The sequence below is a fragment of the Crinia signifera genome, chromosome 2 (assembly GCF_055691185.1).
Source record: "Crinia signifera chromosome 2, ASM5569118v1, whole genome shotgun sequence".
Lineage (NCBI taxonomy): Eukaryota > Metazoa > Chordata > Amphibia > Anura > Myobatrachidae > Crinia > Crinia signifera.
In genome coordinates, this window is record NC_139218.1 from 324,277,335 (window position 1) to 324,293,626 (window position 16,292).

The 16,292-nt window shown below is 46.9% G+C and overlaps 1 protein-coding gene and 1 long non-coding RNA gene across 2 annotated transcripts; both read left to right on the top strand.

Annotated features, from left to right (window-relative positions):
- The first annotated feature begins 324 nt into the window (after nucleotides 1-324).
- On the top strand, nucleotides 325-4,349 carry LOC146059099 (uncharacterized). Its single transcript, XM_083171221.1, has 3 exons — nucleotides 325-557; nucleotides 2,899-3,112; nucleotides 3,937-4,349. The coding sequence occupies exons 1-3, from the start codon at nucleotides 536-538 to the stop codon at nucleotides 4,004-4,006; spliced, it is 306 nt and encodes a 101-aa protein (XP_083027347.1). The 5' UTR covers nucleotides 325-535; the 3' UTR covers nucleotides 4,007-4,349.
- A 6,462-nt stretch (nucleotides 4,350-10,811) lies between these two features.
- LOC146059100 (uncharacterized) lies at nucleotides 10,812-15,661 on the top strand. The gene is made up of 3 exons (XR_014470149.1): nucleotides 10,812-10,857; nucleotides 12,405-12,506; nucleotides 15,552-15,661. It is a non-coding gene; the product is annotated as an uncharacterized LOC146059100 (long non-coding RNA).
- Nucleotides 15,662-16,292: the final 631 nt, after the last annotated feature.

Sequence of the window (16,292 nt, forward strand, 5' to 3'; positions counted from 1 at the left end):
ATTCCTGGGATTCCCTCTGATATTAGGATTGCTGTCACCTGTGTTGAACTGGTTACTTGCTAAGAAAGGTGTTGTCAATCATAAAATAAGAGCAGGGATGGCGATCGATTAATAGTCATCGATGGTTTATGGCTGATGTAGAATTTTTTGATGGGTTAGACCCGATGGTTTCCCTTTATTGATGGGGTAAACCCGATGGTTTCCCTTTATCGAGGGTGCATATATCAATGGTGTCTATTTATATAAATTTGCCAGTTACAGCTGGCTCCATTGACCTGATCTGTTCTATTGCTTCCATGGTAGAAAGTGCTTTCACTGCGGAGAGTTATGTAGTCACAGCTCATGATGTCTCTTCCTCTGCTCCTTACAGCCAAGCAAGTCTGCGAGGCTTAAGAAGGGAGCGGCAAAGCACCCCACCAGTGTGCAGCCCCCCACCAGCGAGCAGACCCCCGTGTCTAAGGTGTCTGTGGAATGCCCCACTGAGCCGGATACTACTCTGGTCACAGATGACGCGGCAGCAGTCGTGGCTGAGATCATGGAGTACCTGATCAGTGAAGGTAAGCTTACCCCAGGTGCAGAGGCATAACTAGTATATATGTGATAAGCTGGGAGTTCTGTGACAGGCAGGTAACTAGTATATATGTGATAAGCTGGGAGTTCTGTGACAGACAGGTAACTAGTATATAGTGATAAGCTGGGAGTTCTGTGCCAGACTGGTAACTAGTATATATGTGATAAGCTGGGAGTTCTGTGACAGGCAGGTAAATAGTATACAGTATATGTAATAGGCTGGGAGTTCTGTGACAGGCTGGTAACTAGTATATATGTAATAGGCTGGGAGTTCTGTGACAGGCTGGTAACTAGTATATATGTAACAGGCTGGGAGTTCTGTGACAGGCTGGTAACTAGTATATGTGTAATAGGCTGGGAGATCTGTGACAGGCTGGTAACTAGTATATTTGTAATAAGCTGGGAGTTCTGTGACATGCAGGTAACTAGTATATATGTGATAAGCTGGGAGTTATGTGACAGGCAGGTAACTAATATACAGTATATGTAATAGGCTGGGAGTTCTGTGACAGGCAGGTAACTAGTATATATGTAACAGGCTGGGAGTTCTGTGACAGGCTGGTAACTAGTATATGTAATAGGCTGTGAGATCTGTGACAGGCAGGTAACTAGTATATATATATATATATATATATATATATATATATATATATATATATATATATATATATAATAAGCTGGGAGTTCTGTGACAGGCTGGTAACTAGTATATATGTAATAGGCTGCAAGATCTGTGACAGGCAGGTAACTAGTATATATATATGTAATAAGCTGGGAGTTCTGTGACAGGCTGGTAACTAGTATATATGTAATAGGCAGGGAGTTATGTGACAGGCTGATAACTAGTATATATGTAATAGGCTGGGAGTTCTGTGACAGGCAGGTAACTAGTATATATGTAATAGGCTGGGAGTTCTGTGACAGGCTGGTAACTAGTATATATGTAATAGGCTGGGAGTTCTGTGACAGGCTGGTAACTAGTATATTTGTAATAAGCTGGGAGTTATGTGACAGGCAGGTAACTAGTATATATGTAATAGGCTGGGAGTTCTGTGACAGGTAGGTAACTAGTATATATGTAATAGGCTGGGAGTTCTGTGACAGGCTGGTAACTAGTATATATGTAATAGGCTGGGAGTTCTGTGACAGGCAGGTAACTAGTATATATGTAATAGGCTGGGAGTTCTGTGACAGGCAGGTAACTAGTATATATGTAATAGGCTGGGAGTTCTGTGACAGGCTGGTAACTAGTATATATGTAATAGGCTGGGAGTTCTGTGACAGGCAGGTAACTAGTATATATGTAATAGGCTGGGAGTTCTGTGACAGGCTGGTAACTAGTATATATGTAATAGGCTGGGAGTTCTGTGACAGGCAGGTAACTAGTATATATGTAATAGGCTAGGAGTTCTGTGACAGGCAGGTAACGAGTATATATGTAATAGGCTAGGAGTTATGTGACAGGCTGGTAACTAGTATATATGTAATAGGCTAGGAGTTCTGTGACAGGCAGGTAACTAGTTTATATGTAATAGGCAGGGAGTTATGTTACAGGCTGGTAACTAGTATATATGTAATAGGCTAGGAGTTATGTGACAGGCTGGTAACTAGTATATATGTAATAGGCTGGGAGTTCTGTGACAGGCAGGTAACTAGTATATATGTAATAGGCTGGGAGTTCTGTGACAGGCTGGTAACTAGTATATATGTAATAGGCTGGGAGTTCTGTGACAGGCTGGTAACTAGTATATATGTAATAGGCTGGGAGTTCTGTGACAGGCTGGTAACTAGTATATATGTAATAGGCTAGGAGTTCTGTGACAGGCAGGTAACGAGTATATATGTAATAGGCTAGGAGTTATGTGACAGGCTGGTAACTAGTATATATGTAATAGGCTGGGACTTCTGTGACTGGCAGGTAACTAGTATATATGTAATAGGCTGGGAGTTCTGTGACAGGCAGGTAACTAGTATATATGTAATAGGCAGGGAGTTATGTTACAGGCTGGTAACTAGTATATATGTAATAGGCTGGGAGTTATGTGACAGGCTGGTAACTAGTATGTATGTAATAGGCTAGGAGTTATGTGACAGGCTGGTAACTAGTATGTATGTAATAGGCTGGGAGATCTGTGAGGGGACAGGAGCTTGTTATCTCACCAGCCTGATTCTGCCTTATACATTATTCTGCTTTATATCTACAGAGGAGATTGCGCCTCCGAACAGAACTCGCAACCTGTTAGATATAGCCAATAAACAGCATGGGGTACATTTACTATAATAACGAGCTGATGTTGTCCATAGCAACTTCTGTCTATCATTTTATAGCCTGCAAGAGTGAGTTGCAGAGGTGTGAGGAGTCCCCAGTGTCCATGATGACGGATGACACCGTATCATCTTATGACATCTCCAATAGCAGCAGCAGTGGCTATTATAACCTGACGGACCGGTCATCATCCTCATCAGACACCTGCAGCACCAGCTCTGAATCCTCTGATTCCTCCTCAGAAAGCTCAGATACCACCAGTGACTCCTCGCGCAGGTAGGTTGCCGGCACAATACTCGCGTCCTCCCTGCTCTGGTCTCTGGGGTGGATTTTAGGTCTCTTGTCTTACACACATGTCGTGATGTAGAAACGTTATCTCCATATCTGCTGCAGCTGGGGCTGCTACACAAGTTCTACCACACAGAGCGCTGATGAGCTGGTATTCTACTTGTATGACATACATGTATATATCATGATACTAATGAGTGTAACAATATAAGAAGAGCAATGCTACAGGAGAAATGAAGTCATGTAAATTATATACGTAGCGATATTATCAGTGATCTGAATGATGCTAGATCGCTCAGCGCACAGCGCTCAGCACACAGCGCTCAGGACTGCACCAGCGCTCTGCGTTGAGCGATCTGTCACTGCCCACGTTCTCAAAAGAGAGAACACAGGTGAGGACTAGATTATTACTGCATGTAGTATCTATATCTCCCAGCGAGAGCGACGCACGGGGTCACACATCACTATCACTATGGGTCCTACATACAGCGATGTGTGCTTCATTTCTAGGCAATCTAGTCAGATCACTTAGAAAATAGACCAAAATCTCTGGGTGTGTAGCCCCATTAGAGGGATCTCACATCACTGTACACTGGGCTTCCTATATGGGGCCGTCCTTGTCATGTCACACCCACAGTATCAGCGCTCTTATTGGTCCAAAGAGGAATCACACAGAGAAAAGTAGTCAGTAAGGGCCACTAACATGTGCAGGCGCTAGATAGCAGCAGGCCAGGGAATAATGAGAGGACTTGTACATGGCAAACGTTTGTGTCTTTACAATAACAGTCACTGATCAAAGTTTATTTTTATAGGACGGTCATCTACAAGACACGTATTGATGTTGGCTTCCTATGGCAGGAGTGGCAGGAGGAGGAGGAATGAATGCCGAGGGTTGAAAAGTTTAATTGATTTGACTTGTGTCAGTTTATTGCATCAAACTTGATCATTATGAGTTTGTGCAACTGTTAAAGCCAGTCCCGTTGACGGCTATTCCCCCAAGCCAGTCCCGTTGACGGCTATTCCCCCTACCCAAGCCAGTCCCGTTGACGACTATTCCCCCTACCCAAGCCTGTCCCGTTGACAGCTAATCCCCCTACCCAAGCCTGTCCTGTTGACAGGTAATACCCCTACCCCCAATCTCTGTCTTCACAACTCCCTCTCTCCATATCCAGCAAGTTTGAAACATAATTTTGCTCTCACTTTCTATGGAGTAATTTGGTCGCTGAGCGGCCTCTATATGAATCTGTTGTGAACAATAAAAAGCAAGACAAGCCAATCAGTGTCTGATGTGTTATTTCCCACTAATGTCAATTTCCCATTGTACTACTGTACTGGTCTGACCCATATTCATGTGTTAACCCTTTGAGTGCCAAGTGAATTTGTCAAAATAGGTGTAAAATTGCCAAACAAACATTTCTCTCCATCATAATGACCTGTAATGTTTGCCTTGTATAGGAAACAAGGGGCGAAATGTAATACGGTGCGATTTTTTCCGTAAGAAAAAAATCGCACCTTTAAAAATCGCGTTTTTTGCCGCGAATTCGCATATGTAATGAGATGCGAATTTGCGGCAAAAAAGTGCGATATGGTGCGATTTCGGGCGCTTTTTAAGTACTGAAAATGTGCAATTTTCAGTCATGAAAATCGGCACATTTTCACTACAGTGCGCTGTGTTGAAAAAAACAAGAAAAAAAAACGGCGTGCGGTCCCCCTCCTAAGCATAACCAGTTCCGGGCTCAAAAAGCCGATGCTGGTATCATAAAATCAGAGGGACAAACAAATAGGGGTTCCCTTGATTTAATGAAACCAGCACCAGGCTCAAGGTCCAGCGCTGGTTCCCAAAATACGGGGGACAAAATGACTAGGGGTCCCCCGTATTTTAAGAACCAGCACCAGACCCAACCAGCCAGCAGGGTAATGTCACAGCCGGGGGACACTTATTATATAAGGTCCCGCGGCCAAAGCATTATCCCCGAGGCTGGTCAGCATGGGCAGGGGTCCTGGGGAAGTGGGGACCCCCCCAATGAAGGGGTCCCCGCCTCCAGGACTTACCAGCCCATGCTGAAAGTCCGGGGCTGTCCCCGATGCCCCTGGGCGGTGGGCATCGGGCTGATGCAAAGTGTAAAAAAAAGAATAAAAACTATTGTTTTCTACTGTAGAACTATGAGCAGCAAGCCTACCCCGCATGCTGGGACTTGGAGAACCACAAGTCCCAGCATGCGGGGCATTAAAGGGCCCGCTGGCACTTGTAGTTCTACAGTACAAAAAATAGTTAAATAAAACACACTGACACCCTGAAAAATAAAAGTTTAATACATACATAACACACACATACTGATACTTACCTACCTTGAGCCCGTAGGTCGGTTCCTGGATCCTGGGTCCGGGGTCCTGGGCTCCAGGGCAGAAGAGTCCGGTTCCGGGACCTTGGTCCTGGTTCCGGGGCTGGTCCGGGGTCCGGGGCTCCAGGGCAGAAGAGTCCGGTTTCGGGGCCTTGGTCCTGGTTCCGGGGCTGGTCCGGGGTCCTGGGCTCCAGGGCTGATGTCTCCGGGGTCCAGGATCCGAAGTAGTCCAAAAGGGGTACCTAAGGAAGGAAATCCTACTCACCTGGTCCCCGGCGACGACCTCGGCATCTTCTCCGGCAGACGCGCTGCTCTCTGCTGGTACCCGCTCACGGACTGAAGAGGCGCAGAGATGTTTCATCTTCCGCGCCTCTTCTCAGAATGATTCTATTGGCCGTCTAGCGGCCAATCAGGAGCCGACTTTCTCTCCAAGTCCCAGCATGTGGGGTAGGCTTGCTGGGACTCATAGTTCTACAGTAGAAAACAATAGTTTTTATTCTTTTTTTTACACTTTGCATCAGCCCGATGCCCACCGCCCAGGGGCATCGGGGACAGCCCCGGACTTTCAGCATGGGCTGGTAAGTCCTGGAGGGGGGGACCCCTTCATTGGGGGGGTCCCCACTTCCCCAGGACCCCTACCCATGCTGACCAGCCACGGGGATAATGCTTTGGCCGCGGGACCTTATATAATAAGTGTCCCCCGGCTGTGGCATTACCCTGCTGGCTGGTTGGGTCTGATGCTGGTTCTTAAAATACGGGGGACCCCTAGTCATTTTGTCCTCCGTATTTTGGGAACCAGCGCTGGACCTTGAGCCTGGTGCTGGTTTCATTAAATCAAGGGAACCCCTATTTGTTTGTCCCTCTGATTTTATGATACCAGCACCGGCTTTTTGAGCCCGGGGCTGGTTATGCTTAGGAGGGGGACCGCACACCGTTTTTTTTTTTAACTTTAACTTTTAGCCTTTTTTTGGACAGAACCATGCACAGATCACAAAGATTTGTGCATGGTTCTGTAAAAATCGCCAGCAAGAAGCTGGTCTATTTTTTTTGCGGGTTTTGGTAAGGTCCCATATGCGACTTTAGAACTCGCATCCTATTACATATGCAAGTTCTATAGTTTACAATGGGAAAACATCTGGATGCGATTTTCAGTGTGACTGAAAATCGCATCTTTAAAATGTGCGCATTCGCGGGAAAAAATTTGATTTTTCCCGCGACTCGCACCCTATTACATGTGCGATTTTAAGAAAAAATGCGATTTTGGCCGATTATGACCAAAAATCGCAAAAGTCTAAAAATCGCACCCTATTATATTTCGCCCAATCTTTTTTCACTCAACATTTTTATTTTAATCTATATAACAAATGTGAGTGACACTGGTATTTTTAAAGGATATTTTGCACATCTCTCTCAGAGATGTTGGCACTCAAATGATTAAATAGCTGTGATAAAGTATATGGTAGGTTGGTGCAGTACTGTGGGCTATAAGGATCTGTGCAGCTACACCATACTATTTTTTGGAAAAAGGGGGGGGGGAGCACCGGTGGGATGTAAAAGGGGTGTGATGGAGGTGGGGCATATGGTAATGTCCCGCACTGGGGGAGTGGCCTGAGCAAACACGTCTTCTTGGTTCCCTGCTGGGCCATGCCAGTATTACAATATGCATCATTTGGTCCCCACAGACCCGCCAGAAAGGGTGGGTGCGGAAGACTGTCAGCATTGCAGGGGTATATAAATATTTACTAAGAAGAGAGCGCTACAAAATCTAAAGCCAATTTATTAAAAAAACATATTTAACCATTAAAAAATATTAGACACAACATATAATGAAGAAAATTACATATACATAATTATATTTAAAAATTATAATAATAAAGAGGTGTATCTCTTTAAAAACACATATACATCAAAATTGGAACTCTGGTGTTTAAGCATAAAGGTCCGCACTTTATATTTCAGGAGGATAGATCTGCACCTATTGGATACCTCAGGTGTGTAGTCTCCAATGTTCCACACAATCTCCCTTGTGGGATTATAATTGCATTGAAATTGGAAGCAACTGTATAGTCATCGGAGGAACAGTGTACTGAGATGTTTTCAAAATGTGGGTAACCTGTCAGGATGGAACAATGTTGTGGGGGATTGAGACTAATCTCTTATAGAGGGATTGCTGTCTTTCGGGGCAATTTTCATATGAGACAAATAGAGATTTGTGGGTTCGGTTTAACTCGGATTTATTGGCTAGCCAAAATATGTAACAGCCAATAAGACCCAGATTTGAGAATCAAGTAAAATTGAATCGGCACATCTCTAGAGACAACACACAGATCCCTGCAGACAGACGCTGTCCTGTGTGGACATTATTCTAGAACATCTTCCAAAGTAGCTACATACAGATGGAGCCCCTCTCACTATTGTCTGGCTCTCTCCAGACCGTCCCCGCTGGCAAGAGCTGGCGGAGAGGGACTACATCAGACTGGGACGCGCGTGCGTCTCAAGCTCGTCCCAGTCTCTCGGTGGCTGGGAAGCAGGACCCTGCCCATCTCCGCTTCAGGGAGATGGGCAGGGTTGGGGAGGGGGATCGGGGCAGCGAGGGGGACTGTCGGCAGTGGCGGGGTCTCTCCTGGTGGGAGTTGGCGGGGGCTGGCAATAGAATTGGCAGCCCCTGCAAAAATGACACCGGCTACATCTGTAACAGACCATTTATCAGACATGAGGGGGTTTATTTACTAAGATGAGAGTTCTATTCCAGATGGGATGTTGCTATGGGCAACAAATCACATTCTAATCTATTATCTTCTAGAGTAGGGGTGGGCAACAAGCGGCCCTCTAGATGTTGATGAACTATACACCCCAGCATGCCTTGCCTTATTTTTGCTATTTGGCCAAGGTGAAACTGATGCACGGCATGCTGGGATGTGTAGTTCATTAACATCTGGAGGGCCGCTTGTTGCCCTTCCCTGTTCTAGAGGGTGCTAAATAAATAAGAATAAGATTCTAATTGGTTGGCAACATCCCATGGGAACAGAACTTCCATATTAGTAAATAACCCGTGAGATGCCTTAGGACATAGCCTGTTCATATGACGGTATATAATAGTGGTTGGGAGGCTGGTAGTACACAGGAGATGTGGTCAAAATCCCAGCAGTCGGAATCCCGATGGTGGAAATACTGACGCCGGAAACCCGACCGCCGCAATGCCGGCACTTTGTCCCTCTATGGGTGTCGACACCCATAGAGGGAGAGAAAAATGGTGTGCCGAGCGTAGCAAGGCACCGGGCCCGCTGTGTGGCATTGCGGCGTTCGGGATTCCGGCATTGGTATTTCGACCGCCAGGATTTCATACTGATCCCATACACAGACACAGGCACCACCAGGGGGTTTATGGGGAAATGGAAAGTATGTTATGTAACCATCACATCACGTTAGGAAGCCAGGACTATGTGGTGGGTCTCGGACATGGTGTTCAATAGGTCTGGAAAGGAAACCCACACACATGAAAGCATTGTCATAGACCTTCCATGCATAAAGCACCGTGTAATCCCAGTGTTCCCAATACGTTATTATAGCATTTATTTATTTTTGGCCAAAGGTTGGACAATATATAAATCTGAGCTTTGTACAGTATAGTACTCATAGTAAATAATCCTACTTGGTCTATCTGTTATTACCTAGTGTTGGTTTAATACTGTTTTTCAGTTGTAAAGCACAATGTAATACGCTGGTGCTATACAAGAAACAGTCAATCAATCAATTGTCTATGGCCTACCTGCGGTTCACATTGGATGGTGCGGCAGAGAAGGAAACCTCTTCTATATCTGAGTCATTGTCTTCAATTTCCTGAAATCCAAAATGACAAAATACAGAAAGGTTATTATTATACGGTGCAAAGACCTGTCAGTAGCGCCGTCCAGGGAGCACACAATAATCACACAAATAATCCAATGATATCAAACAGACAGTACACAGGAAGGAAAGAAAAATTAGTTACCGTATTTTTCGCACCATAGGACGCACTTTTTTACTCAAAAAAAGTGGGGGGAAAAGTATGTGCGTCTTATGGAGCGAATACTGCAAAAAGCTCCAGGTCCTGGATGCTGCTTCCGCACCAGCATCTCAGGAGCCGCAGCAGAACCCGCTCCCCCCCCCCCCCCCTCCCCTGGTACTTGTGTACCCGCTGCCTGCTCCCCCCCTCCCCTGGTACATGTCAGCTCACAAAGGTCCAGGCAGCGGGGATCATGCAGTGTTCTGTGGGGTCTGCTCGGCGAATGGGAAATCATCGGCGGGGTCCCTGCGGCAGATGGGAACGAGTAGCGCTACTAGTTCCCATCTGATGCAGGGACCCCGCAGAAGATTTCCCATTCGCCGAACGGACCCCACAGCACACTGCATGATCCCCGCTGCCTGGGCCTCTGTGAGCTGACAAGTACCGGGGGGTAGCGAGCAGTGGGCATTCAAGTACCAGGGGATGGGGGGGAACGGGCAGCGGGCATACAAGTACCAGGGGAGGGGGGGAGCGGGCATACAAGTACAAGGGGAGGGGGGGGAGCGGTCATACAGTATTAAATATTTTATTACACTATTCGGTTCAAAATATTTTTTTTCCTGTTTTCATCCTCTAAAACTAATACTAAAAATATGGTATATATCTCTAGTATACACCTGAGAGACCGATCACAGCAATAGCAAACAGTGGTCCAATTCCCTGAGCAGCCTGAGAGGCAGGGTCAGGGCTGTTGAGTGAGTAAGGGCCAGATGTATCAAGCTTCAAAAGTGATAAAATGGAGAGTGATAAACAACCAGCCAATCAGCTCCTACCTGCCATGTCACAGGCTGGGTTTAAAAAATGACAGGCTGATTGGCTGATTGTTTATCACTCTCATCACTTTTGAACCCTAAGGATGTGTGGGTGATATGTATAGTGCAGGTTGAGTACCAAGTTAGCGGAGGACTCTGCCCATAGGGGGGGCAGGGCGGGATGTTTAATGTGAATAGATTCGGTGGGAGGACAGAGGTCATGGAGCAGGGCCGGCGCTGCCCACTCTGCAGAGCCTGCAAAGCAGGGAGGCGCCAGACTATGTAGGCGCTGTGCTCTGCCTGCTCTGCGACTCTACCACTGTGTGCAGCTGCAGGACTTACATCGAATTCTCAGCTGATGTAGAAAGTAGCAGCAGGGGAAGTCCCTGACCTGCACCTCCCTCACTGTGGTGCAGAGACCCACCCCTCATAAGCATCATGGGTCAGGAGTCAGGACAGCATGTGCCGAGCTCTGATTGGAGGAGCTCGGCACATGCTGATTAAAGGAGCCCCTGATTGGAGGAGCATATCACATGCTCCTTTGATCCCTGAAACACCAAGGAATGGATCTCACAGCATGCCATGGCTTCATCTGTAAGTATACACTCTGCCTTCTCTGTAGCTCCTGCCTCTCCCTGCAGATTCTCCATCTTCCTTTCTTTCTATCTCTGCCCATCATCTGTCCCACCCCCTGTATTCTCAGGATCTGCCTTCCTCTCCCTGTCCATCATCTGTCCCACACCCTCTATTCTCAGGATCTGCCTTCCTCTCCCTGTCCATCATCTGTCCCACCCCCTGTATTATCAGGATCTGCCTTCCTCTCCCTGTCCATCATCTGTCCCACCCCCTCTATTCTCAGGATCTGCCTTCCTCTCCCTGTCCATCATCTGTCCCACCCCCTCTATTCTCAGGATCTGCCTTCCTCTCCCTGTCCATCATCTGTCCCCCTCTACCTGCCCTGTATCTGCCCCATCTCCATGCCCACCACCTCTCCCCCTCATCCTGCCCTGTATCTGCCCCCTCTCCCTGCCCAGCACCTGTCCCTCCTGTTCACCATCTCTCTCGCTGCCCATCATCTTTCCCACACCCTCCCTGCCCAGTATCTGCCTTCCTCCGGGTGCCGGACGGCTCCCCGACAGTCGGGATTCCGACAGTCAGTACTCCGACGTCGGAATCCCGACTGCTCCCTTGTGGGGGTCCACGACCCCCATAGAGGGAGAATAAAATAGGTGGCGAGCGCAGCTTGCCACCGTGCCCGCAAGGGGCTTCATTGCGCTCCCCACGCTGTGCAGTCGGGATTCCGACGTCTGACTAATGACTGTCGGAATCCCGACTGCCGGAGTATTATACCACACCCCCTTCCCCCTGTCTCTGCCCATCATCTCTCCCATCCCCTCCCTGACCAGTATCTGCCTTTCTCTCCCTGCTTAGTATCTGTCCTGTCCCCTCTCCTGGCCACCACCTATCCCCTCTCCCTGCCCAGTATTTGCCCCCTCTACCTGCCAATCATTTGTCCCTCCGTGCCCAGTATCTGCCTTCCGGTCGCTGCCCACCATCCGTCTCCCCTCCCTCTGCCCACCATCCATCCGCCCTCCATTTGTCCCCCCTCTCCCGGCCCACCATCTCTCCCCCTCTCTCTGCCCAGCATCTCTCCCCTTTCTCTTTGCCCATAATTTCTCATCCTCGCTCTGCCCATTATCTCCCCCACTTTACTTGTCCACCATCCCCATCCCTCTCTGCCCAGCATCTCTCCCACCATCTGCCCCCTTCTCCCCACCATCTGCCCCCTCTCTCCTCATCTGTACCAGCATCTCTCTACCCAGCATCTGTTTCCCTCCAATCTCTCCCCAGCATCTGCCCCTCTCTCCCCACATCTGTCCCCCTCTTTGCCCAGCATATGCAGATCTGTGCCCCTCTCCCAAGGATCTGTCCCCCCTCTCCCTGCCCATCATATCTCCTACTCTGTTTGCCCAGCATCTGTCCCCCTCTCTCTACCCATCTTCTGTCCCCCCTTTTCCTGCCCATCATCTTTTCACCCTATACGTCTCTGCCCATCAACTGTTCCCCTCTCCCCACATCTGTCCCCCCTCTAAACACCCTTTATTTATGTGTGCTGTCCCTTTATTGAATATTTGATGGAGGGCGCAAATATAGAGTTTGCAGGAGGGCGCCGGACACCCTAGCACCTAGCCCCTGTCATGGAGTGAAGATTGTGATGAAGGCCAGAGAGCTTTGATGATCAGGTGAGTGTGCAGGACACTTTGAAGTTTTGCAGGCTGGCAGAGAGATCATAAAACTCCTGCCTATGAGACTAAAGGTCCCCAAACATCTCTCTCAGCCAATCAGTAGCGAGACAGCGAGACCGCTGATTGGCTGAGAGAGAGCACTCTCAGCCAATCAGTGGCAGGCCTATCTTTTGAGTTTTTTTTTCTTGTTCTGCCGCTGCTGTCCGCAGTGTCTGCTCAGCGCTTCCCAGACAGGACTGCCCGCTCTATACGACGCTGCACCCACAGCCCTGACCCCACGCTACACCCTCAGCCCGGACCCCAAACTGCACCCGAAGCCCATACCCCACTCTGCCCGCCCCCTTAACATAGGTGTATGCCAGCGGTGCTTCACCACTGGCACACACCTCTGGATTGGTCCAACACATCATTGGTGCCAAAAAGCACCCGCGATGTGCTTCTGATTGGTCAGATCCAACAGATTGAACCTGCAGCAGGGGGTGTCAAATGTGCATAAACTACACACAGTGGAGAAAGCCATTTGTGGGTAGAATTAATATTCACTATATTTCACAGTTTTAAGTTAAAAAAAAGTTTTGTTCAGGATGAAATTTTGTTGTGCCAAAGTACAAAAAGGGCAAAAACTGCTTAACCCAGTGGTTCCAAAACTGTGCGCCTAGGCTCCCTGGGGTGCCTTGGAGCACTTGCAGGGGTGCCTCAGGTTGGAGGTCCAGAACCAATTCAAGTTCTTTATGGCCAGTAAAATAGGCAAAATCAGTGCTTGTGGCTTCCAATTAAGAATATGTGGGTAAACAGAAGTGAATCATGTTTCTCACCACATAAGTTGACCTAAGGAAAACAACATTTGGTACTTATGTAATATCTGGACTCCCGTTTTTCTTATGAGACCGCGTCCCCTCGCGGGGCTCGCTGCGCTCACCACGCTTCGGGCACGGTGGCTCGCTGCGCTCGCCACACTATATAAAATCAACTCCATGCGTAGTTGGATAGTAGGGGTATGAAAAAATGGGGTGCATTTAACATGGGAGTCCAGATAATACATAAGTACCAAACATTTAAATCACAACTAATTTAATATTTTTCCTGAAATCAGTAACCAACTTTTGGCCTAGGGGTGCCGTGAAAAATATTCTGATACTTTAGAGTGCCATGATTCAAAAAGTTTGGGAACCACTGGCTTAACTCTTTGAGTGCCAAGTGAATTTGTCTAAATAGGTGTGAAAATTGCCAAGCAAACAGTTTTATTAATAATAATGACCTGTAATGGTTACCTTATAAAGGAAATATAGGGTGAGATTTAACCCCTTGAGTGGTGGGTTTTGCTGGGGCAGGACAAACCTACTAGGGCAGGTTTGTTCTGCCCCAGCAAAACCCACCACAGATACTAGGAAGCCGCCGCCTCCTCCCCGCACCACCCCCGCTCTCCCCCTCACCTCCACTCCGGCCTCTGCCGCTCGGGGATGTTTTGTGGCGGCTCGGGAGGACTCTGGTGCCTGAACTCTCCCGAGTCCCCCCGAGCAGCGCCAACCATCACCGAGCCTGCCGCCTATGTCACTGCTGCAAACACCTAATGCAAAGTGGTATGCCCGGAAATTTTCCGGGACAGCCCACTGTGGCAGCGTAGCTGAGCCTGGAAAATTTCCGGGCGTACCACCCAAGCAGTTAATAGGATCCGAGTTTCAGAAAGTGAGAGATTTTGTGAGAAATCTCCAGTTCTTTTAAAGCGGCAATCATTTACACTTTAAAATCAAACTGGATTAGCAGTGTACATGATTGCCGCTTTAAAAAAAACTGGAGATTTCTTACCAAATCTCTCACTTTCTGAATCTCTCATCCCATTAAATCTCACCCATAATCTTTATTTACACAACATTTTTTATTTGGATTTATATAACAAATGTGAGCGACGCTGCAATTTTTAGCAGATATCTTGGACATTGCTCACAGAGATTTTGGCACTCAAAGGGTTAATAGATACTGTTCACAGTAATAAGGATAATCTGCTCTGACAGGCACTGTTTTACCAAATCTGTCCCATAGGAGGATATTACTTTCTAATTTTGGCCTATATTGTACCTATAGCAGTGGTTCCCAAACTGTGTGCCGTGGCTCCCTGGGGTGCCTCGGGACACATGCAGGGGTGCCCTGGTTTGGTGGTCCAGGACCAACTCAAATTATTAATGGTTAATTATTTATGAGCAAAACGCTGGCAGCTGCCAATCATAAAATGTGTACAAACAGAAGCAAATCCTGCCCTTTACCACATAACTGACCCTAAGAATCGCATATAAACCCCATTGAATTATTTTTTATTGGCCTAGGGGTGCCGTGAAAAAATTCTGATACTCCTAGGGTGCCGTGATTTAAAAAAGATTGGGAACCCCTGACCTATAGTCTGTATTCTCTCCTTGGCTCACTTCATGAACTCATATTTTGGAAATCCAGAGGCATGTCATTAAAGTAAGGAACTGACCTGCCAAATATGAAGCATTCTAAACTTATGGACCAGTTAAGACCAGCTAGATTCTATTGTTCTAAAGATTACTGTTTATTCCTCTTGTACTGACTATTAAGGAAAAACCAAGCTCCCAATTGTGATTCCAGATCCTTCATCACTTTGGGAAAGCCTTCTTTAAATAATAAGTGGGGCAGCAGAGACTGCAGCTATATCTCACATCTGGTTCTAGAATGATATATACGGTTCTAGTCTAGAATAATACAAGTGGTTCCAGACTGATGCATTGGGTCCAAGCATGATACATGAGGTTTCAGCAGCAAATAAATGTCAGTTTTGTATAGATAAATATCACGTGCTATGTAAACACAGATAATGGATCTCCGGTATGGGCTGCATGACCGCAAGGGTCACGCATCCGGCTGATGTCCAGGTCTGATGCTCACCCCATCCACATTGCAGAGGGACTTTCTGAATTTGCTGTTTTATCCAGAATGATGATATGTTTTGAGTAAGTGTTTATTTCTGTTATGTGTTACCAAGTATTTTAGATATAAAAAAGGCTAACTACTCCTCATCTTTATCAGGTGAAGTACCGCCACTGACCACTCAACGGACTAAATTACTCCTTTTTGCGCTGAAAAATGTCATAATAGAAAGTGAAAGCAATTTTTGCAGGGACACTGATCTGTTTCAAACGGGTGTGAATTCAGTTTGTCACCAGCAAGTTGTTAGACAGTCATTAGGTCAACACCATAAGGTCGACATGCATTTAGGTCAACATGTGTCTAGGTCGACATGAGTCTAGGTAGACATGGGTTAGGTCGACAGAGTCATTAGGTAAACAGGAGTAAGGTTGATAGGGTCATTAGGTCGACATGGGTAAGGTCAACAGGGTCATTAGGTCAACATGGGTAAGGTAGACAGTGAAAAAGTCAACATTTTTTTTTATTATTATATATATATTTTTTTTAGTTTTTTTTTTACCCTTATGTTGACACAGTCAACATAAACACTAAAACGTACCACCGGGTCCCCTCGAATGGCTCGCTGCGCTCGTGATGCTTCGGACACCTTGCTACTCTCGGCACACTATTCTATTTTCCCACCCCACCCTAGTGGATGGTAGGGCATTAATTACTGCCTGTCGGCACATGTCAGCTCAAAAAACAGTAAAAAAAAAACATGTCGACCTAATGACCATGTCGACCTAAAGTTTTGTCGACCTTACTGCATGTCGACCTATAGTCATGTCAACCTAGTGGTGTCGACCAAATGCTTGCCGACATACTTGGTGGTGACCCAATGACCGTATCCCATTTCAAACT